General features: G+C 35.5%; 3 protein-coding genes across 5 annotated transcripts in view; 2 read left to right on the top strand and 1 right to left on the bottom strand.

The window, feature by feature from the left end:
• The first annotated feature begins 7580 nt into the window (after positions 1 to 7580).
• On the top strand, positions 7581 to 13780 carry LOC135149602 (replication protein A 70 kDa DNA-binding subunit D-like). The gene is made up of 7 exons (XM_064085349.1): positions 7581 to 7719; positions 7795 to 7882; positions 12453 to 12577; positions 12740 to 12960; positions 13059 to 13216; positions 13364 to 13484; positions 13574 to 13780. The coding sequence occupies exons 1-7, from the start codon at positions 7581 to 7583 to the stop codon at positions 13778 to 13780; spliced, it is 1059 nt and encodes a 352-aa protein (XP_063941419.1).
• A 1203-nt stretch (positions 13781 to 14983) lies between these two features.
• LOC108192627 (putative metallophosphoesterase At3g03305) overlaps positions 14984 to 23687 on the top strand; it is a 36662-nt gene continuing 27958 nt past the window's right edge. The window contains exons 1-3 of one of the 3 annotated variants that reach the window (XM_017372230.2): positions 14985 to 15450; positions 15949 to 16093; positions 17322 to 17381. In XM_017372230.2, coding sequence (XP_017227719.1) covers positions 17348 to 17381 — 34 coding nt within the window. In that variant the 5' untranslated portion in view covers positions 14985 to 15450; positions 15949 to 16093; positions 17322 to 17347. Of the gene's footprint in view, positions 15451 to 15894; positions 16094 to 17321; positions 17382 to 23687 lie in introns of all 3 variants that reach the window. The other 2 variants (XM_017372231.2, XM_017372227.2) reach the window with 2 other exon arrangements.
• On the bottom strand, positions 20386 to 22416 carry LOC108192661 (tetrahydroberberine oxidase). The gene has a single exon (XM_017372234.2). The coding sequence runs from the start codon at positions 22384 to 22386 to the stop codon at positions 20764 to 20766; it is 1623 nt and encodes a 540-aa protein (XP_017227723.2). The 5' UTR covers positions 22387 to 22416; the 3' UTR covers positions 20386 to 20763.

The following is a 23687-nucleotide window of genomic DNA, read 5'->3' as shown; positions in this document are numbered from 1 at the left end:
GCAGAAACTGGTGGATGAAAAGAGGACAACTGATGAGTTGGTCAAGCTGGAGAAACAGAAACTGTGGGATGCCAAGTGCAAGGAAAAGAGAGAGGATATCTCCAGGAAAGTTGGTGAAAGCTGGGATATTGCAAGACAAATCCTCTCTGGACCTCAAAGGGAACCTTTCAATGATGGTAAGTTCAAATCCTTCATTTATGACCTGAGAGAGGCTAACCCTAATGAAGATATGTTTATGCGTGCTCTTGCTCTCGAGTTAGAATATTTAACTATTGGTGTCAAGAATCTTCTCAATGAATGGGAGATCATTATTTCTACTCAGAGAAACGGAACATTCAGGGTTTCAATTGATTTATTCAAGTTTCTATCTCTAACTGAAATCTGGGTGATTCGTAACAAGATCAGACGCAGCTCAAATCTGAATGAACTCCTTCGTGACAGACTTATGGATTGTGCTATTCATAACAGTCCACAAGTTGTCAGAAAGCCTTACTGTGTCAAGTTCATTCACGAGAGAAAGTTTGGAACCTTCTACCTGGACCACCAACATCTTCTTAAGTATGATGTTAGTCAGTTGGTTCTTGTATCAACAATTCTACGTACCAAGGGCTTCGCTACTAAGGCCAAAGCTGATGCTGATACTGAGATTGTAAACTACTGCACAAGGAGAAATATTCAACAATACTTCAGGAAGATGAAGTATATCAACCAATCTCAGCCAGCAGATTTCATCGAAGACCCTGTGGATATAGAGGTTCAATTTCATCTTTCATTGGCTCGTGAAAGAAAGAAGCGTGGAGAATCCACTGCAGCTGAAGAGCCTACTCAGAATGAGCCTTCTACTCCAATTATTCACTGTTCAGATGCTGAAGAAGGAGAAGTCACTCGTTCTGAGTGAATAGATTGATTAGGATATTTGTTAGATATGTTCAAGGAACATCCTTTTGTAATCTATTATGAATATGGTTTAATGTTCAATGCAAGCCATAAACTTTTGCTATTTACATTCCTTTGTTTAAATCTTTGTCTTATCTGTTAGTTGAGTTATCCTCTAGGAAATTTGCATGTTATGTTAACAAACAAATAGGGGGAGATTGAAAGGCATATGTTCAGCCTATTTGTATTTAAAGAGATACAACTCAATTCAGATAAGAAAGCTCAGTAAATAGCAAGTCAACGGAATTCGTACGAAGAACGTCAAATGATTTATGGGAATTATATGCCAGATAAATTCCAGGATGCTGCTGCACACCACTGAAAGAAGTTCATTAATATGTTCAAGCCTCAGTGCTCAAATAATCTTTTGTGGCACGTCCAGGAGTTCAGAAGATATAAAGTTTCTATAGTTTATTTTATCAGAAGATTCTATTTAATGAAGATGTACTTACAAGACGAAGACTCGACGAACAAATCAATTTCTTAATGTTTATTTGACAAAGAATATTTGATTTAACTAGATACAGATGAACCAGACAGTACATCTGTGTATCAGTTATTCAAATTAAATATTTGAAGTCAAGCAGATTTGATGGTTCGTTCGTTCGACTGATCAAGACGGAGTTATTAATGTTTAAAGAAGACGGGAAGCAATTCTGCTGAAGAATGGGTGATTAAATATTTAATAGATTATTATTTCACTTCATAAATAATTATATTAATTATGTAATTTATTTATTAAGTTGATTCACTCTCGAATTAATTTAATTTATGAATTTATATGATTAACTTAATTAAGTGGATAATTTTCTATTTTAAATATATGTCAAATTACATTTCAATCACCTACATTTTGGCATCAAGACAATCTGTTTTGTCTTGTTAATTTGTAAAGGATTCGGCAAGACAATCTCTTTAGTTTGTCTTACCGAATGTTATGTAACTTACAAGACAATCTCAATTGTCTTACTAAGTTCCTGAATCAACTGCCAAGACATTTGTTGATTGTCTTACCGAAGAAATCAGGAGGCGTGCAAGACATTTGTTGATTGTCTTACCGAATGATGATCAGCAAGACAATCTTTGATTGTCTGGCTGAAAGAACAATTCTGCCAAGACAATTAGGCATTGTCTGACCGATGTAAATTGTCTGCAAGACAATGTCTGTGGCTTCCCAGACAATCCTTGATTGTCTGACCGAATGGAGATTGTCTGACCGAGCTCTGAATTGTCTTGCTAGCTATAAAATTGTCTTTCTGCTGTGTCTTGTGCTTGCAAGGCAATCCAAAATTGTCTTGCCCTTGCCACTTTGTCTTTGCTACTCTCAATTGTCTTGTCTTTCAATTGTCTTACAAGTACAAATGCTTTGCCTATAAATATGGCTTTGCATTCTTCATTTTTAGTGTTCATCACTTTGTAATTCAAAGCATTTGTAAAGCTTTCAAGTTGTTCGTAACTTGCTTGATCGTTATATTCACAGTTTTCTGTGCTTTGATAACCCGGTTGTTTTAATCACTAAAATCTAGAATGTACCCTGTCGAATTTATTCTACGAACTTTTAGTGGACATTAAAACTGAACCATATTAATTATATAACGACTTCAAACATTGTTATATTAGTTAATTATAATCTGATTAACAAGTTATATTCAATCAGATTATCTTCCGCGATTATTTGGTATCGATTGTATTCAACCCCCCCCCCTTCTACAATCGTATCTGGACCTAACAGAGATGTTACATGCATCACAGTTAACCACACTTTCTACTTCATCACCCTCAGAAGCAGACAATGTGACAAGATGGGTTTTGCAACGCATGTCAGCTATTCGACTAATAAACAATGGATTAACAGGCTCACCCGCAGCAAGAAATTCAAGGTAGGGGACCATTTTTAAAACACAACTCCGACAGTGCGGATAGGCAAACAGCTCGCGAACACGGCTTCGAACAAAACCACTATCACCACCATTGTACAACAACTGAAATGCAACCCACGCTAATTTGGAAAAGAAATCACCATTATTAGATAGAACGAGAAGGGAATCTAACTGTGCGTCAATGCTTCCAACTCCGCATATTAAATTCTTGCATGGGACAAAACACCTCGCTCCAGGAATTTCTAACCTGGACACAATAAACAAAAAACGAAAGAAATAACCAACTTCATTGGGGCTGTTAACGCGTGAAAACTTATACAGCTCCTGAAGGGGATATGCACGGAGAAGCTGAATAATCACACAACGCCGTTGACTCTGACACCATGCCATAAAACAGTGGAAAAAATCTTCAAAAGATCCCCCAGCTAACACCGTCTTCAAGATGCAGACGACCATATCAACAGGGATATTGTTTAAATTGTGCGGCACAGCATCCATGGTGTAGAAAGTATAATACGCAGCTGGAACCAAAACCCTGTTTGCAATCTGCAGAATCAGCCCACACACACACGAGTCCTTATATACACACAGTCGGATATGGATGCTTAGTTATCGGTACACATAAAAAAAACGGGCGTTATCCAAAACGGCCGCTGGTAAAATAAAGGGCAATTATGGCTAAATCAATGAGTTTTATAACTCAACTGTTCTTTATTGGTGATAATCGCCTACTAATATACAGCCAAAAGGCGCCGCACATTATTCGCCCTGGATCGTCCATATATATTTGTATAATTTTCGTTCCATTTTCAGTGTACATCCCTCACCACATTTACAAATCCTATTATATTTGAGCTACATAAATACAATTACTTTAGTGAATAAATAGATTGACAAAATATTCACAAATATAATGCCTAAATATATGATTGCCAAGATTATGGAAACAAGATTGTGTGTCCATTGATATTTATGAAAATCCTTTCTAACGCATTATAATATCATGTTCAAAACATTATTTGTGATAAAGAACCTCGAGAAAACATGACACAGAGTTTTAAGCAGGGCACAAGGTTGTACATCACATGGCAATTCACCTGTTATAAAAATAGCATACACCAAGCTGCCAACACCTACCTAGAAAGACCTTACGCAAAAACATAGATAAACATAAAACACCTCTATAGCAATTTATCTACAAAAAGTAGAATACAAAACATTTGGCAAGATGTAAAATAAGAAAACCATGTGTCCAACAAAACATACACTGCTACAAGGAAGCAAAACAGAATAGTGTATTAACAACAAACAGGTCAAAATCTAAGGCTGTAAGTTTCTTGACCAGTTGCTCACAACCCTGGGGAGCCTTATAAACACCTTTCTTTCTCCTTATCAAGAATCCAAACCCCAAGAAATATTCCCCATTTCCGCCACCCTCATGCATATCTACAAACCAACCACCACGACATTTTTCGAAAAATACCTTTACATGATCATCCAGAAATTCATCACAAAAGTTGAAGTAGAGAGACTAGCTTACAAATAAGAAACGGATGCAACATAAAAACAATGAAAATCGAAGGCAGCAATTAATCTCAAGAAGCAGCAAAGCTGGAAAGTGACGCTTGATGATGAAAGTCAGCATCCAAATATTAGGAGACTGCCTATGGACAGGTAATACAAGACATGGCATATTTAACAATGAACATATTAATAAATGATGGGTTGTGGATTATCGATCATCACAGGGTTTTTCATCGAGTCAGAGACACTACCATATTGATAACAGCGATTTAGGGACATACTGAAGTGGCAGGTAGGTGAACTAAAGATGATTAATACGCTGAAACACAATCCAACTAAGCTATAACTCGATATCAAACCGTATAAATTCAAAATTCTGATAAAAAATACAAGTCACTTGGTTAATTAAACATCCAAGGCCCCCAAAATTATTTTGGTTAACTCAATTGGTGCTTCGACTTAAAGCTCATATCCTGGGAAAAGTGCTACTTGTTTCTAGAGTGAGACAAGGATGTCTGTGTATCGGAGCAAGCTATCCTGGTAGATTACTGCTACATGTTTTTAGTGTAATTCTTCCTGTTAACCAGATTAATCAGGATCTCACATTTCCAGCTTAAATACAATTGTAATCTTATACACTATTTTGAATTTACAGGCATAGCCTTTCCGTCAGTTGAGTGCGACAAACATCAGACTAATATAATCATAAGGGACTTATCATTTGGCTCTTTTCTTATTTCTGCCAGTAACCTCAGAACTCATATGATCGGTTTATTTTCAGTTGGATCTACTATTTTATCATAATTTTGTTAGCGGTCTGATTCGGTATGAACCATTAAAATGTGTTCAGGTTTCAGTCAAATACAACTGCTTAGTGCAAATTCATATTTGAATTGAAAATTTGTGTCAGCATAACAAATGATATATAACTAATAACATAAACTCTCATGCAAAGACTTAAGGAAGCAGACCATTAACAAACACAGGTCGTATACACAATGACTCTATGATAATGGAACACTACGGAGAACACACTATGCTGCTACTGGTTATAAAACTAAGCTTCAACACGTAGGGGCCAAATAAGGCATAAAACAACTACGGAACCCTAAAACATTTACTCAAACTTGCATACTACATTGCACGCTAACATTTCAATAAAACACTAGATAGTAGACTCGTAGACGAAAGGCTGACTTATAATTTATAGCTTCCTTCGGCCACAATGCACGGCCATAACGACGCAGGGAATTATTGTTTCATGTGCCCCAACCACTTCTTACAAAACTGTTCAGCATGCAAGCCAATTCACAGAAGATGCACAACTCCGCCTCAATACAATCTATTATAAACAGGTCATCCCCATCATTTGAATGAATAGGACAACATGTCTTCATTTCGACAACATGCACGAGTTTAGAAGATTCAACAGAGGAGTATATCACTTTAATACTGGCAAGAGCACGAACTATCCGATGACAATAATAAGGATCCCTATGAATATCAACAAGTCCATGTAAGGCAGTGACACTGGTATGACGACGGTATAAATTTTTTTGAATCCAGTTGGCAACCTTGGCCAAAAAAAGGCCCCGGCCGCCAAGGTCAGCAAGGGCGGCAAAACTGGCCTCAGTACTGCCAGAACCAGAGAATAGATTGAGGCAACTTCTATACACTATAGCGTCACCAATACCCATTTCCTCAGCCACGTTCATGAACTGATGAAAGGCGGATATATCCGAAACAGAACCCATGTCTCCAAACTTGTACAAACTGCTAATAGGAAGATCCTCAGACAACTTCACAATGAGGTGACGCCTTTGAGAGCGAGCCCATGCTTTCAGCAGATTAAAGAAGCCGTCAAATCCAGTGGCCAACGCAGACTTAAGAAACAGAGATATTATATCTAGAGGTAGTGTTTCCATCCCCCGGTTTGAACACATTTTAGGCGACTATTTATTCGAAAAAGGAATGACAGAAAAAACTTCGGTTCTGGAAATAGAAGCGACTAAGCATCCTTATATTACAAAGCTGAATGCACAAGCTTCTATAAGATAGTATACAATAATTTTTAATTAAATCCTCCCTAAAGGCATGGCGGTTACACTCTTTCATATCCCACCTAATTACAGTACATACACACCTTCCGCCGTGGACATACAAACGCGCCCCAGAAATATAAGGAGAAAATGAAATGATAAAAAGAGTATTTACTTCTGCTTAAATTTCTGATGCCCTGTATATTTTTACATCCACAAATTATTATCATACCTCAAATATACAAATCCTAAATAAATATTCATTACGGGAACTACAATGTTTCTAAGGATACTTGTCTCAAACTTTAGACAGTTTATTATATTAACGTAACTAGGTCCAAATACATAAATATACTTATTAGTACAATATCATACAAAAGTAAAATATCCACAATCGTAAAACAATGAAAAATAATATGGAAAACATTAATATATTTAATAATATTATCGACTGCGTGCTCGAAAATTATATAATTATTTAATAAAACTACTAACCACTTTGAATTAATTTATTTTCTAACATTCCATCCTACAACTAAATCCATAACCAAAGTTCCCAAAATGAAAACTAATATTACTTTACCTGGTAAAATAGCCACTGCTGTTTACATCAAAATAAGCCACTAACCATGTGTAACTGATGCAGAATAATTATATTGTCATAAACAACAGCCTCTTCGAATTCAGGGGTTTCAGCCTATCACTTATAAGGACAACCTCTTGCCACCAGAACAACCAGAGCATAGCCAAACACGAAGTAACTCAGAATTTCACAAAATGCCTACAAACGCCATCATAACAGCATTTACAATCAAAATCAGATACTCAGAAGATCCAGGTGCAGGTGGGACGGATATGGGAGGCAATTAACAGGAATAACAAAGTGGTGCTTTACACAAATGTCATCCTCATGGATCAGCAGGTATCACTCGCAACAATAATGCGACAAAGTAGTAGTTCAGTTTTATTACTACACTATATAAGATCAATTAACACGACTACTTTATACTCCAAACAAAATATCATTTTATTACATCATCCGCAAGCTTCTAATAAGCTCTCATCATATGATGATCATGTCCTGGCTATAATCCGAAACAATCAGAAGAACTCGCTCCTCCCTCAGCTGAAGGAACAGGGTGTCTACAATACTTGAAATTTCAAGGTCGTCCCCGGACCAGCGTCCAACAGAAGCGTTGATATGGACATGGCTATCAACTTCTTCTATAAGACCAAGATTGAAGAAGCAGAAGACAACAAAATCATTCCACAATACAAATTTGAGATCCATCCATTCGACAAGGTGCAAGGATTGGTGGGCCAAATCAAAAACCTTATAGGTAAACAACTAAAGCAGGTTATAATCTCTCATAATATAGTTACAAAACTGATGCAATGACTTCTTCTTCAAATAGATGTAGTTGGTATGGTCACAAGCGTCGGGCGGCTGGAGAAAAGGACAAATGGAGCGGAGAAGCTGGATGTGGCTCTTACTGACAGCAGGTTTTCATGAGTTCTACTATCATACATTACTCCTAACACCTGCCTAAACATGAATGTGAACTATTTTTAGTACATGCCTATATATCATAACTTAATGTTCGTCTGCAACACACTCCGGCCAACAATCTTAGAATGTTATTGTACATTTCACAACACACACTGATTAAACAATTAACACATTATATTGTTAGTAAAGATAGGAGACCTTATGCAACTAACGGCAAAGGGGTTGATGTTTTAAACACAAGTATTTAGTGAGGATGGCATTTAGGCGACGAACGCGTCACTTTTCATCATACCCAGTTTTATTATAGCTCATATGCCTGGTAATGAAAAGCAATATTTAGGGCCCAGATTGCCCACATAGGGTTTTAAAAAAAAGACACAGGACATGTTTTGACGTGTTCCTAGGCCGTTAAGGCCAAACGCATGGACTAAAATCGAAGGGTGGAAAAGTTTCACTATTGATATGAGTGGTGGCTTTTTCGTGAATACCAATATTAGACGGACAATAGAAATTTAATTCTAGATCCCTGTTTCCGTAAAAAAGAGCACAAAACTGCAGCTACAAATCCTACAAAATCATGCAGGAAAGTCCTGAAAAAATGTTAAAACATCTGATCCATGAGACCTGGACAGAATTACGCGAACCTGAACAACATAACTTTGTGAAATCTTTCGTGTAGAAAGGCACTGAATACATAAATCACTGCACATTCTCGATGTCCTTGGTTGAATGCACACTTATGGGCAAAATTTAGGTTCTGAAAATATAAGATAAAATTGGTCCCCAGCTTATACTAAAGTGCCCATATGTTTTTAGTCTAAAAAACTAGGTAACCACACCCGGGGGCCACGACAATAAAGTTATGATGTCATGAAAATCAGGACAACAGACACAAAAACTGACGACTGTGTATGTATATTCACTACTAGAAAAAGTGGAATAGACATCACACTTCAGACATCAGTTAGAATTGCCACTGATGTTAAAAGTGCTTTTAACATCATTTTCACTTAAACTGATGTGTTAAAGTACTTTAGACATCAGTTATTTATGCAACTGATGTGTAAGGTACGTGTTTAAAAAAAGTTTCCATCATTCCCACCCTCATTCCCCCCCCTTATCAAAAATTTGCCTCCCTTATAAAATTTTAACTTCCCTCCCTTAAACAAATTTCATCTCCCTCCAATATTCATAACATAAAACTTTGAAATAAAATCATTCAACTACCAACACATAAATATAAATATTTGTATAAATCAAAATCATTAAAATACAAAATCATACATACATACATACATATATATATATATATATATGTATATATATATTTAATATTAAAATATTAGAAAACATTAAAAATACACAAATCATACATATTATAACTTTAAAATTATAAAAATGAATATTAAAAATTATAATTATTCACCTAAATTAAAATATTAAACTAATTAAAACTACTCCCACACACACATAAATTAAAATCACCCAACACATTACAACCCAACACATTACAAATATAAATAAAAAAAGATAAGATTACATAATTAAAACAAAATTAAAACATAAAACACACACACAAACATTCAGACACACGCACACTCAAATTAAAACAAAAAGTCCCGACATAGCCTCTCTCTACTCAGGAACCCTAGAAATCGCGCGACATCGATTCCACCGGCGTTCATCATCTCCGTCCAAGTTCAGGCGCTCCAAGAGCTGTACAACCTCGATTCCGCCCCTACTTGTTCAGTCCCGAGCTCTTTCCTCGTGCATCTTGCTGCTAGCTGCTCTATTCCGAGTGCTCGAAGCTTGAGCTTAATTAGTCGACTGGGAGCTTCTTTCTTGAGTTGGTAAGCTCTCATTGGTGTATACATGCTATATTTGGTTGCTTTTTGGTTTAATATTGTGCTATTGTGTATATATGAAGATTTTTGATTTCGATGTTCTTGTATACATATATGAGGACTACCAATTTTAGGGTTATTTGGGTTAATATTGTGCTACTGCAGTGATAGTGTGTTTGTGATTTGTATCATGTAGATAGGGGTCCTTGTCTAGGGGCTGTTTGCTTATGTTGAATATTTGTTTAGTTTAAAATAGGTAAGAGAGAAGTAGAGGTTTTGTTTGGTATTCTCTTTCAGCTCAAGAGCATCTGAAGAAAGGTACTAACAGGCTCTTTGATCCGTTGATTGGCGAAGATGGGAGGGAAATGTATGGGGAAGAGCTTGCTTGCTTTCGAAAGCAATGGCACCACAGCTTGGACACCGCCTCTTGGTTACTCATGTAATCTTGGTATTGCTCCTGTAACTGGAGCTTCATCAATGGTGAGACAAGATTACAAATCTGCAATATTGATTTTATTGTGATTTTAAGCTTAATTGTAGTTATAAATTATGATAATTTTTATTTTCTCAAAAACTTAATTTTGTCAAAGTAGTGCTTCCTAGTTATAAATCCAAGTTGATAATAGACTATCTAAACAATTTTATTTCGAGCAAGAAGATATTTACTATAACTTCTTTTTGTTTCATATTGTAGAAACTTTAACCAGAGCAGTGCCTAATTGTCATAAACTCTGCTACATGCCAACATACTTGGTTAGAATTTGGAGATTGTTTTTAAGAGGCTTCACAGTGAACCTTAATCCTTGCAAATAACTCGTTATAGAATAGTATATGCCCTCTGTTGATCTTACTGATTCCCGTTCCATGTGGTTTCATCTTTATGTGGTTGTAGAAAATAGAGTAATGAAAATCAATCTTTGAAACATAGGGACTTCTGAATCTGCTCTGGAGGTACTCTTTGGTCCAGAATCTGGTTATATCATTGGACTATTTGTAAGCACAACAATCTCTTGCATAGCCATCAATGTCCTAATAGTACTCTGTTAACTTAGATTAGTTTTTTAAAAAAAAATATTATGGCTATAGAAACAGAGGTTTGAGAAAGTTTTGCATTAATATCAGTATAAATAGCATAGATAATACAATACGTGTACAATCTTTTTCCGCTTAAATCTAATTTCTTTTTCAGTTTGTGGATGTGCAGGAGAGTTGCTATATAAAGAAAATGTAGAGTGAAAAAAGTAATGCAACAAATATTAGTGAGAAGACAAACATGTGGACAGGAGGTATGGAAAGTTTCCGGTGAATGTGCACGTGAGAAATTTTCTGTTTTCTCTCAACTTGTTCAGCTTGCTCTTCTTGTCTTTGCTACTATTCATTCCACATTACTAATGTACAACAATACTAGCTTTCCCATTATATAATAAAAACTGTATGCATGTATACCAATTGTTCAGGTGCTATAATAATTAATAAAGGTAAGTTTACATTTTTTTTTTATCTTTCTCTTGAAGTATTATACTTGCCTTTGTGTTGTACTAGTCCAGTGTTGAATTAGAGATTTGAGACTCATTGAGTTTAATTATGTGGATTTAATTTTCCAGCAGCATTCCCTTGAATAAGGCATTTCATTATTGTAGCCTGTGTTAGAATATTTGTGTATATGAAGTTCAGCTGCACAGGATTTATTGTTCTTCCTCGTCTTTGTAAACTTGTGCTGCTAATAATAATGAATGTTTCAGCATCTTTAAAATACGTGAACTTTTGTGCAGGTTCACCAGAATACTCTTCAAGTTCTTCAGAAAATAGCTTTTTAGCTATGCATGGCAGACATCAAATCCATATATGCATACAATTTTGACCGTAGTCCTTGATATTCCCTTGAAGACCCTTGATTATATCGAAGTAGTTCTTACACTCTTAATTAGTGTATTTTGATTATTGAATTTTAAATTATTGTCGAATATATGGATATAGTACGTATTTGATATTTGGATTAGATGGATGTGTAGTAGTTGATCGATATTGGATTTGATGGATGTGTAGTAGGTGAAATTGGAATTTGATAGATGTATAGAGTACAATTGCTTTATATAAGATTTAGTTGTTGATTTTGTTGTTTTCTTGGTTTGGCATTTTTCACGTATAAAAATGATGTTAATTCAATATTATTACATCAGTTAATAAATAAAGAAATGATGTCAATCAAATGTTATAACATCGGTTTCTTTAAAGTTGAAGTGATGTTAAAGGCTAAAGACATCAGTTATTAGCTGATGTAAGCGAAAAATCCAAGCGATGTCTTTGTGGGCGATGTTAAAGGCACTAATCTTTAACATCAGTTATTAACTGATGTAAATGAGTACAATAGACATCATCCAAGCTTACAGAACTGATGTTAAAGAGTATATTATACATCATTTAGAGTGTATGAACCGATGTTAAATCTAACAATAGACATCAATTATTAACTGATGTTAAAGATAGGTACCTTTAACATCGCCCACAGTAACATCAGTCACAATTCTCCGGGACATCAGTTTTTAACTGATGTGTATTAGCAGATTTCTAGTAGTGATTATCTACCCTAATGCAATAGGAAGTTTGAACTATAACAATTAATTAACCAATCTACTATACAGTTGTATAAGATATTCACACATGCTCAATGAGTTTACCTATACACATAGACTCCCCCTATAAATTGTATGCGTTGCAGGAATGAGAAAATGATAGTGACATTGTGGGAAGACAGGGCATATCAATTCCAGGCGAGCCTCCAGAACACAGGCCAATCACCAATATTTGTTGTCATTACTGGCCTGCTAGCAAAGAAATTCTCAGGTATCTCACGAAATATTATGACCTTCAAGCCTAATTCTTTTAAAGGAACCAATATATGAGAAAGGTTCAAGGATAAGTATTAATCGTTCCCAGGTACACGCATGCCGATTTATTCAGTACAAAAATACTCATACACTGATATATGCCTTGTCAATCACACAGATAAGCCCTCTCTATCGAGCACTGATGCAACAAGAACCTATTTTGATATTGATTACAAACCACTCAAAGATTTGAAGAATGCACTACATGAAGCAAGTGCGAAAGCTGGCGTGGGGCTGTTACCTCCAACAAACGTTCAATTTGTAACCGCGGACGAAAAGAGCGTCCAACAACTCCATATTAAAGATGTCCTTGACATCGAGATCCCACCAGAAAAAGATGTAAAGGATAAAACAATATAATTTTGGGCATTACAAATACTTACCAAATACTACACATAACATGATACCATTGCTGACTAATTGGTGTTGATATGCAGCAAGTGCGCGGTCTTTGCATGGCAACAATAACAGAAATAATGGAGGGAAACGGATGGCTATATAATTGCTGCTCAAAATGTGCCCGAGCTGTGCACCCAACCGAAGAAAAATATTTCTGCGTCGCTTGCAACGATGACAACATAACGGTTTCACAAAGGTATAATCCCTAGCACAATACTTGCGTGCTTCTAACACCCGTACACTCTAACTAAAACTAATAACATACCCTGCTATAATTAAGTCCTTATAAAACTTTAAACCACTAAATTAAAAAAATGTTCAGAGCCTCAATAAATGATTAAAGGTATAGGGTGGTAGCTCGCATCAAGGATGACACTGGAACAACAACTGTGACGCTATTCAACAAAGAGGCAGAGCAGCTTATTGGGGCTCCAATTCAAAGGCTCATTAATGAACTAACCGAGGTAAACATGATAGATATTGTATGAGACGATGCTGGGTTACAGCTAGCACCTATTTATAAATTCTAAACTTCGAAATTCTCGCATTGCAGGGAACAAACATGGAAGAAATCCCTCCTGCAGTAAAAAACATCGTTGGGAAGTTATGTGCATTCCAAATAAAGATCAACAACTACAATATAACAAATGGCTGTGAGGAGTATACCGTCACCCGCGTCTCAGAATGCTCAAATGCTGAGGCTGGCGGTTCTGACACTGTCAACGCTGGCCACAAGGACAAGAGGGTTAGGTTGGAGTGATAGCCCATGTCACCAAAAACATTATATCGGTACAACACTGTACGCAGTGCGTTTAAAACAACTTGAGTACTATTACGGGTTTGCTTTCGGAAATACTACTATATAAACTCTTGTTTCTTGTGGACCTATAAAACAAATCTTACCTACCACGGGTTATCATTTCATACTAAAACGATACTGCATTCAATGCTGGTATTTGTTCGCGCGGTATAGTTTGGCATATTCTATTAGTGGCTTCGAAAGCGCCAAGTTAACATATTTGATAGATGCTGATATATTTTTAGATGAATGCATTGGTCCATCAATATTAGTTTGTAATAATACTACATATCACTTGGGATATACCTTATATTTATATAATCATGTACATGACAATGTTTACGTACTGTTTTACGAAAGCAGGGCTGACCGATTGACTAGAAGAGATAAATAATTAGTCCTATGTCGGTACTTGTCATGTACTCAGACATGAAGCAACAACCTTTCCTAATCAAAATCTGCTTCATTACTACAAATCCGGATGATCTGAAAAAATAACATCAACGTTTGTGTTCACTCGGGCCAGGGGCAAATATGAAGGCCTACTCGGTTCACCAATCCACAACAACTTGTTTCAAGCTACATCAATACATGTAACAGTAAAGCGGTAAAAAAAAATGGGGTGAAGCCTGGTTGCTCCATACATAGTTTGGCATAATGCCCCTGAAATAGGAGCCTCACATAATGCGGCTGCACCACCAGACTCTTGACAGAGGGTCTGCCTTCTTCTGCACATACCACAGGTGTCCTTCATTAGTTACGCAACATTAGGCAATCACTACAAACACACACCTTTTGGAGTTTCAAAAGAAAAAATGGTACACAGGGAGCAATCAACCCTCCTCTGCACAAATATCACACGATACAAAATTAACAACCATCCTAACACTACACAAGCAGACCTAACCGCGCAAAGACAATTCAGACTAGCGCCCCGTGCCTTGCCCGGGCTATTATGCTAATTTTTAATTATGAAAAGTAAACTAAATAGTTGTATTGGTAGTGGGACGGCTGTTTTTCATGCTAATCGGACCGGCCCAGCCCAAACCCAATCTGAAATGCGAATCGGGACGGAATAGTTCAAGACGAAATTTATATCATAAAAAATGTCTAATTATTCTTGTGTTGAAAAAATAATTTAGTTTCATTCTATTTATTCATTTTAAAGTTTCTCTGCCCTGTGTTCACTCCTGAAAAACAGAGAAACTATTTTATCTGCTAGCTCTAACAGAAAAAACAGAAGCACTGTTCTAGTTTAATCTACCCAGTTCACACACACAATCTGTTGATTTATAGTGTGTGTGGGGGGAGAGAGATGAGAGAGAGGGGGAGAGAGAGAGAAATGAGACCTAAACAAATGATTGGTGTTTTTGTTGTAGCTTCGATGATCTTCTTGTTAGTTTACACACAAAAAAGAAATCAAGGTAGTGCTGGCTCAACATCAGAGATCAATCAAAGGGCTTTTATGAAATTGCATGATGACCCACATGATGTGGTTTGGATAGTTCAATTCTCTGATCTTCATTTTAGTGTTCATCATCCTGATAGAGCTCTTGATTTCAAGAATTTGGTGCCCCCCACTTTGGCTATGATCGAACCTTCTCTTGTCTTAATTACTGGGGATCTTACAGGTCTCTCTCTCTCTCTCTCTCCCTCCCTCTCCCTCTCCCTCTCTCTCTCGCTACCCCCTCTCCCTCCCTCCCTCTCTCTCTCTCTCTTCCCCTCCCTGTCCCCCTCCCTCCCCCTCTCTCTCAGTTAATTAATTCCGGGTTCTGAGAATTCTATGTTGGATTTTGTTTACTTTTCTGGTCACAGGCTTATTCCTGAAAGCTATTGAATTATATCATTATGATTACTGAATACAGACTAATATAGTGTACAATGTACATACTCGTGTGACTGGCGATTTGTAGTGTTGTTGCTGGTTATGGACTTTGTGGCCTTAAAACTAGACTAATATGCAATCTTTTCCTTTTAGTATTTCAATCTATCGTCATTCTCTAGATAAGCCAATTGCTAAATATATCTGTCTCCTGATTATGTTAAAAATTTGTTGTTACCCTTGGCAATTAAAGAGGGAATGTAGATATCTTCTAGTTTGTGGTCATTGTGTAATTTTGCTGATGAAGGATTGGAGGGAGAGAGAAATGGAGAGGATGTGAAGAGGACGAACAATGGAAGCTGGCGAGGAAAGAGACATTAACCGGCAGAAGACTAATAATGTAGCCATCAGCGGCTGAAGACGTTTAATATATTTCACCGATAATCCAATATGTAGGTGAATTACAATTAATTGTTGAAGTTTAGGAAGGTCTTAAATGTTCAAACTTTCAGAATTTATTTGTTACCCACTCGAGTGAAAATGTCCAACACTGATACTTGTCTAAGTGTCTGACTCTGCAATATATATACAAATGTGTTTTGGCCTAAAAGTGACCATACCCATGTCCGAGTGTTAATGGCCTGGTATTTGAGGCAAAATGAAGCGCTGAAATAACAAAGATCATTTTTAACAAGGCAGAATCAGAATGTACAATTTTTAGCTTTCTAGTATTAACAACTGTTATCTACATTGTAGAGAGAGAAAGAAGTGATTGTATTGAAGAAATGTGTAAAAAAAGTTATGTACAATAACTGCAGTAGCTATATTTATACTAGTCTACATAACAGAATTAGTTACAAATATAAGGAACTGTTTGGGTGATGGTAAGCTCAGCTTCTTGTTGACTTGTGTAAAAGTGATTTTATCTTTATTCTCATTAAGTATTCTAGTTCAATATGTAACTCCTCAATTCCTGATCCTGTAAATCTTAGGTGTTGTTACCCTTGGAAGTTAAAGATGGAGAATAGATCTCTTCTTTTTTTGTTTGCGTTCCATGTGTAATCTGGACAGAAGGGGGCAGGGGGGGTGATAGAGAATTAGATCACACTTGATTAGATACTACGTACTAGTAACCTACACTGGATGTATAGTGGTGATTAATGGCTTAAGTAGATCTTGCAGTATGTACATGCCTCAAATATTCTAATAAAGGCTTTAAACGTGTACTTGGAGAAAGTAAACGAGCTGGTATATAATGCGCCTTGGTGGTGCTCCACGATGTCATTACTTTGTGCACCTAAGATTTAAATTAATATACATATATTGGATTTAAGTAATGCATATTTTGGCTTGTAAAGTTGTTTTGCTTGAGATTAATTTGCTCTGCTATGTGTGTTGTTTTTCTAGTGATTATTATATGCATTTGCAATCTGTATTGAAAAATAGTTATTAGTTAATAAATGCATACAATAGCCTGGGATAATGTCTCGATAAAGGCCGCACACCTAAAGCTATGATGCCTGTTTGCTTAAAATTTGTTTATCATGAAATAAGAAGTTGTTCATGTTTACATGTATTTATTCAATATTATTTGTAAAAAGGTCATTCGCTTTTTCATTCTAATTATGGATGAAATTTTTTGCTACCATGCACCTATGTTTGAAGTGTCTTCTTTACCAGATGGGAAAAGCAAAGACCTGTTGACGATGAAGCAAGACGAAGAGGATGGAATACGATCAGGTAATTTGCGACCTGTACTCATTTGAAATTGGAAAAGTCAATATGATATTTGTGGCTTTGAGAGATTAACCTGTGATGTGATACACACAAGCCCTTATAAACTTGCCCCCAGTAACTGCTTCTGCTTCCAGCAGTCATTCTTCAGCACACAACTAAAATAAAAAAATGTCACATTTACGTATTGTAGTCAGAATTTATATTGATGTCAAAAGAATGATAACATCTAAAATATATTAAGATTAGTTTTAATCTTATGATATTTTAAATAAATTTATTTATTTTTATAAATATATTTTCTGACGCATGTGTACAGATAAATACTCCCTCCGTCCCCATGAGTAGTATACATTGGGGGACGGGGACGCGGCACGGACTTTAATGCACTGTGTAGTTGTGTAATTTATTTTTAAAATTTTCTTTTTCTGAATTAAAGTTTGGATGTTATATTTTTATACAGAAAAAGAAAATCTCAAAAATAAGTTACGGAACTATATTTTATAAGAGCATTGAAATGCGTGTCGAGCAGTTAAAAGGAAACGTAATAGAGGGAGTACTACTTATTTTTCAATTTTCAATAATACGAGATGATGCCGTACTTTGTACTCCCTCCGTCCCATTTTATGTGATCTCATTTCCTTTTTGGGACGTCCCAAAAAGAATGAAACTAGAATACTTACTATTTTTGAACATTACTTTTCACTATTACACCCACTAACTCTATATTTTATACTCCCTTATTATTAAATAAACACTATTACACCCACTACTTTTCTCCACTATCTCAAATCTATTATTAAATATTGATAAGTTCCACCATTTTACTCACTTTTCAACTACATTTACTACCTTTTTCTTAATCTCCGTGAAAATCAAACCCGTTCACATAAAATGGGACGGAGGTGGTAGTTTTTACAGGCTCCGCCCCTCGTCATGGGTATATGTCATACTGGTTTGGATCTGCAGTAATTGTTGTATTTCAAAGTAAAACATTCATCTGAGGGCAGTGCTTATATGACCTTGCCCACGTTCTGCTTCATGAGCGTCATCAGTGACAGAACCGTGGAATTAATAGTTAAAAATGACTCCAGACTTTAATATTTGAAAAAATATTCTTGTTTATGAATTAGGACCAAGAAGAATTGTGTTACATTTTCACCGTGACGATGGTGCGGGTACGGCCGATGATTAATGAGTCAAACTTTGATATTTAAATATTGAAAATTAAAATTGGAGAACTAAAAAATGATGGAGAGAGTAGTAAGTAATTAATTTGTATTGTCACTTTTTATTTTAAATTACACTTTAGACATTAACTGTGTTTAAATGTTAAATTCTTTACTTTATACAAATATTTATTTACCCAATATTAATTTCTTGTATACTCTTGATTAAGTCTTTTAATGGTCTCTTTTATTTATTTTGATTTTCCTTTATTCAAATTACTTTTCTTTATCATGTTATTGTTGCCACTCATTATAGTAATTGGGACTTGGGAGTATGATTTATGGTGAGATGGTTTGTGGGTCCAGCGGATTGCATCCTGGGTATGTTTTGACGAGATGTAGATGAGGGTCATTGGGACCAAGATGTGGCCTCGGATTGAGGCGACATATATCATTTATGTGACATCTACATGTGTGATCTAATTAGAGAATATATGTAATATATGAAATATTCTAACCTGGTAAAAAATAATAAAAAATAATATTTGATGAGTTATATTTGTTGAATTAATGTATTTTTTATATATAATTTTATCTAATCAAAATTATATATACCCTCTTGGAGCACATGCCTTCACTTTATGTATATTTATTAGTTATAATATATTATATTGATAATTATCTAAAATTATGGTTAAAAGATTTTAGGTTCACTGTCCAATGGTATTATTTATAATTATATTATCTAAAATTAAACCTAATAGATTTAGAGGTTTTAATAAATGTAGCTAGGCCATTTTTAATTATCTATATATTTTTGTTAAGAGATAATGATTAAAATATTGAATTTTTTACATATTATCTAAAATGTGTATGTTTTGAATTTTGATGAGACGATAATAATGGATTGAGTAAGTATGCCGGAATGGATGATGTCATTTGACTGATCTAAAAGTTTAATATCAAAAATGTAAACAGGCGAAACAGAGATACCCGTGGTAAAATCAGCTACACAATCATATCATAACAATACCCATAAAATAAACACTTCTTGTTAAGAGTTTCCTCATGTTGACGAATGGTATTCGCGAAAAAAGTCAATTATAAAAATATCCCTATAACATAAACAGATTTTCAGGAGATGCGACTAATTGGTAGTATAGATACAGAACACTTTGAGAATATAATTTCATAAAATATTATTGAAGAACTTGTACAACCATAATAACATAAATCTTCTAATTCTAAAGAGAGTTAATTGCAAATTGCATCCCTAAACTTGGGTCCAAATGCACTTCGGTCAACATATTTTTATAAATTGCATTTTGCATCCCTTCGGTATTTAATGCGCTGCAATGTGCAACCTTTCCGTCAAAAGATAACGGAGCCGTTTAAAAATCAAGGGCGGTTACGGTAATTAAAAAATTTTAAAACATTAAACCACTAATCATCAGTTAATTACAAAATTAACATCTAAATCTAATAAAACCCTGCGCAAATCATAACCACCCCGACCAGAATACACACGAACTAGTCATCCGAGCGAGCCTCCGTATTTATTTTCAGCCACAAATTATGAAAAATACAATGATGATGCAAGGAAAGGGCTTGAGATGTATATCTCATTGTTCATTGACTGATGCCCCCATGGAACTCTGTGAAGTGCTGCATGCGGCTGGGTAATTTGCCGAGTTTGGAGATTCTGTTGGTTCTCCACCGAAGCCTGTAGGATCTGTATTATGAAATGTTGGTGGGCTAGGCATCGAGTCATATCCAGTTGGTGCACTAGGAGACGTAGGAGTTGGATAAATCGGTGAAGGAATTATATCAAGGTTCTAGGAATGATTTTTTTTCCATATATTTCACTATATGTCTGCTTAATTGATCTACACGCATATGACGTATTGGCTCTTGATGATCAAATATATCTTTTCTAAAGAAGAGAAGAGACTAAGCCAAGAAATTAGGGCTCATGCAAACAAATTTAGGGCATATATAGAAAATTGGGGAAGAAGATCATTGAAAATGGATTTTTCCTGTTCTACCCTTACTTAAGTAACGTTAAACACTGAGATTTAACGGACTTGGATGGAAAGGTTGTACATTGCAGCGTGCTAAATATCAAGGGGATGCAAAATGCAATTTATAAAAGTATGTTGACCGAAGTACGTTTGGGCCCAAGTTCAGAAGTGCAATTTGCAATTAACTCTTCCAAAGAATCACGAAAATGGAGGGATACTCTGTTCGTGCCTGAAGAAGTTTCCAGGATCAACCGACGACTTAACCCGAACCAATCTATCGAAATTATTCTTGAAATACTTTTTACCCCACACGCTTGCTCGCTTGTAGCTTGTTGGACCTTCTTCATTGTTGACTCCCAGATCAAGATCATTATAATTCACGTACGAAGTTCTCGGATTTTTCGTTACATAAGGTGTCAAATACTCGTACAGCTCTCTGATCCATTCTATTCTCTTCTCCGCATCTCCATCAGTCTGCACTCTCATATAGATCATGAACAATGTGCCAGCTCTATGGGGGAATGGAATTGCAGATTCTGCAATTTCATTCATTCTGCCTCCGTAAGAAGTGAAAACAAAATTTGTCGTCCCGGGATCATATTCAAGGAGCCTGGTCCATATTCCCTCTAAGCCTTTTCTTGAAATTGGCCTTTCGGCGTAGCTTGATTTGGCCTTAAAAGGGATTCTGAATGATGTTCTGTTTAGCAGAACTTCAGGGGACTCGGATGTCGAAAGCAGGGAAAAACGTTGTGCAGATTGAATGTAACTGAGTTCGGTGCAGTCTTCTTTTGTCAGGCCTAGTTCAGAGAACTCTTTGTTCATCATGGAAACAAGTTTTTCTTGACCGCCAAGGAAATAGCCCGAAAACCTTAACAGAATTGTTTTTTCGGCTCGGTTTCTAGCTATGGAGTCATCGGTAAGTACTGTTCTGGCTACTGGATTAGGCCTATTTTTCCATATAGTAGCGGCTATAACTCTAATTTCGACGTCTTTGGGAAGGTTAGGAGCCACAGATTGCCACTTATGAAGAATTTCAGTGCCATTTTGTTCTATTGTTCTGTCGAGCTGAATAGCTGTCACAATTTCAGGAACCGAAACGAGCTTTAGTTTCCAAGAAAGAATGACACCGAAACTAGAAGCACCGCCTCCTCTAATAGCCCAAAACAAATCTTCCCCCATCGAATTTCTATCCAAAATTCTTCCCTTGACATCCACTATCCGAGCATCGATCACATTGTCAGCAGCAAGGCCATATTTACGTCGTAAATTTCCATAGCCTCCGCCACCAATGAGTCCAGTAACACCCACAGTATACCAGAATCCACCCGGAAATCCAAGGGTACTACTTTTTTGAGCAATGCTGTAGTAGAGTTCACCTAATGTTGCACCGGATTGCACCCATGCAGTGGCAGCCTCATGATCAACATCAATCTTATTGTAGCGAACCATGTCAAGCACCACAAAAGGCGCTTTCGAGACGTACGAGAGGCCCTCATAGTCATGCCCCCCTCCCCGGATCCTCATCTGGATGTGGTGCTTTTTCGCGCAATAAATCACTGCCTGGACCTGAGAGTCCTCCGTTGGTGTGACAATCACAAGGGGCTTGGGGGTGCTAGAGCCCGCAAAACGTAGATTATTTATCGAGGACTCTAAGACAGAAGTGTAAGATGAGTTTTGTGGGGTGTAAATTTGTTTGGTTATTGAGTTTGTGTTGGGTGAAAAACGGGTGAGACACTGGACAAAATCTTCATGGCTGCTAGCTGATGAAAGTATTACCCAAAAGCTACAGAAAACAAAGATTTTGGCCAATGAAATCTTCATAATATTTAATTTTTTGACTTGTGATGGTTGATTATTGTGGATTTGAAAAATGAACATACAATCTCTTTATATAGTGGATTTGATACATTTAACATGGTCTAGAAAGAGGAAAGCTTGTGGTATTTTGAAGAGATGGGTGAGAATTTTCAAAAAAAGAAAAAAGAAAAAAAAAGAGATGGGTGAGTTCTTTCTAGAAAGATTTGACAATACTCATGTCGATATTTGGCAGGGCTGAGATTATTCAATTCAACGGAATTAATTAATGATATTTTAAATAATACTCCCCCGTCTTATTTTAGTTTTCACATTTCCATTTTTGTTGGTCAAATTGACTAGTTTTTTACTAAAGATTATAAGTCATTCTTTAATTATTTTAAAAAACTAAAAATTACATCTTAAAGTAGATTAAAAGTTATTTCCGATGACAATTTTTTTTTATTTTTTCACTTGATAAAATATTAATAAATTTGAGTCAAACCTTGATCAATTTGACTGGCACAAATCCAAAAGTGACAATTAAAATAGGACGGAGGGAGTATTTCCTCAGTTCCTTATCAATGACAGACTGATGTAGCAAGTGTGACATGAAATTAATTTCAATAATGAATAATACGGAGTCACAAAGAATTACTTGTAAAATCATGAACAATCTGATTAAAGTATCATGTTATTGATTCAAAATATTTGATAATTAAATAACATTTGATGAATATATTATATTAAAAATTTATTAATTCTTTATTATTATATCAAATCATTTTAAAATTTAAACAGTTTATATATCGAGTCATCGACCGATAAAATTCTTATTATTTCAGTTTTAATAATATAATATAATATAAATAGTTTAGAGTGATTTAGAATTTTCAATTATGAAAAGTATACTAAATCTATTTCTATATATTAAATTGTAACCAAGGGCAAAAAGAACAAAAGAATTAGGCGTGAAATGTCCATTATACCCCTACTTAACCTATAATTACAAGAATGCCATCATTTATTATATTCAACATATTAAATATCATTGATTAAGGTATTTACACATAAATATTTATGTTAATTACACTTTACACTTATTTATGACCCCTTATTTACAAAAGTTTTTGAACTAATATATTCATACAAAAAATAATAAATGCTAATAGTTAGTCAATTTACAAAAAAAAATTATCTGAACTGATTTAGGAACACTTAATCAAACTATCATTTTAATTATAAATTTAAAGTTAAGATCTTGTAATTCTCATTTTATTAAAAAATAAAAATTATTTATATATAATGGACTCAAGTGACAACTTAAT

This window comes from Daucus carota, chromosome 9 (genome assembly GCF_001625215.2).
Source record: "Daucus carota subsp. sativus chromosome 9, DH1 v3.0, whole genome shotgun sequence".
NCBI classification, from domain to species: Eukaryota; Viridiplantae; Streptophyta; class Magnoliopsida; order Apiales; family Apiaceae; genus Daucus; species Daucus carota.
The sequence above is the reverse complement of the archived record's forward strand: the minus strand, read 5'-3'. Positions and strand labels throughout refer to the sequence as shown.

What these genes read in the sequence shown, in the direction of transcription:
- LOC135149602 (XM_064085349.1), top strand. Translation starts at nt 7,581, where the DNA reads ATGGACATGGCTATCAACTTCTTCTATAAGACCAAGATTGAAGAAGCA. An exon ending in AGATCCCACCAGAAAAAGAT is followed by an intron (nt 12,961 to 13,058) that starts GTAAAGGATAAA and finishes GTTGATATGCAG; the next exon opens with CAAGTGCGCGGTCTTTGCAT. An exon ending in TCATTAATGAACTAACCGAG is followed by an intron (nt 13,485 to 13,573) that starts GTAAACATGATA and finishes CTCGCATTGCAG; the next exon opens with GGAACAAACATGGAAGAAAT.
- LOC108192661 (XM_017372234.2), bottom strand. Translation starts at nt 22,386, where the DNA reads ATGAAGATTTCATTGGCCAAAATCTTTGTTTTCTGTAGCTTTTGGGTA.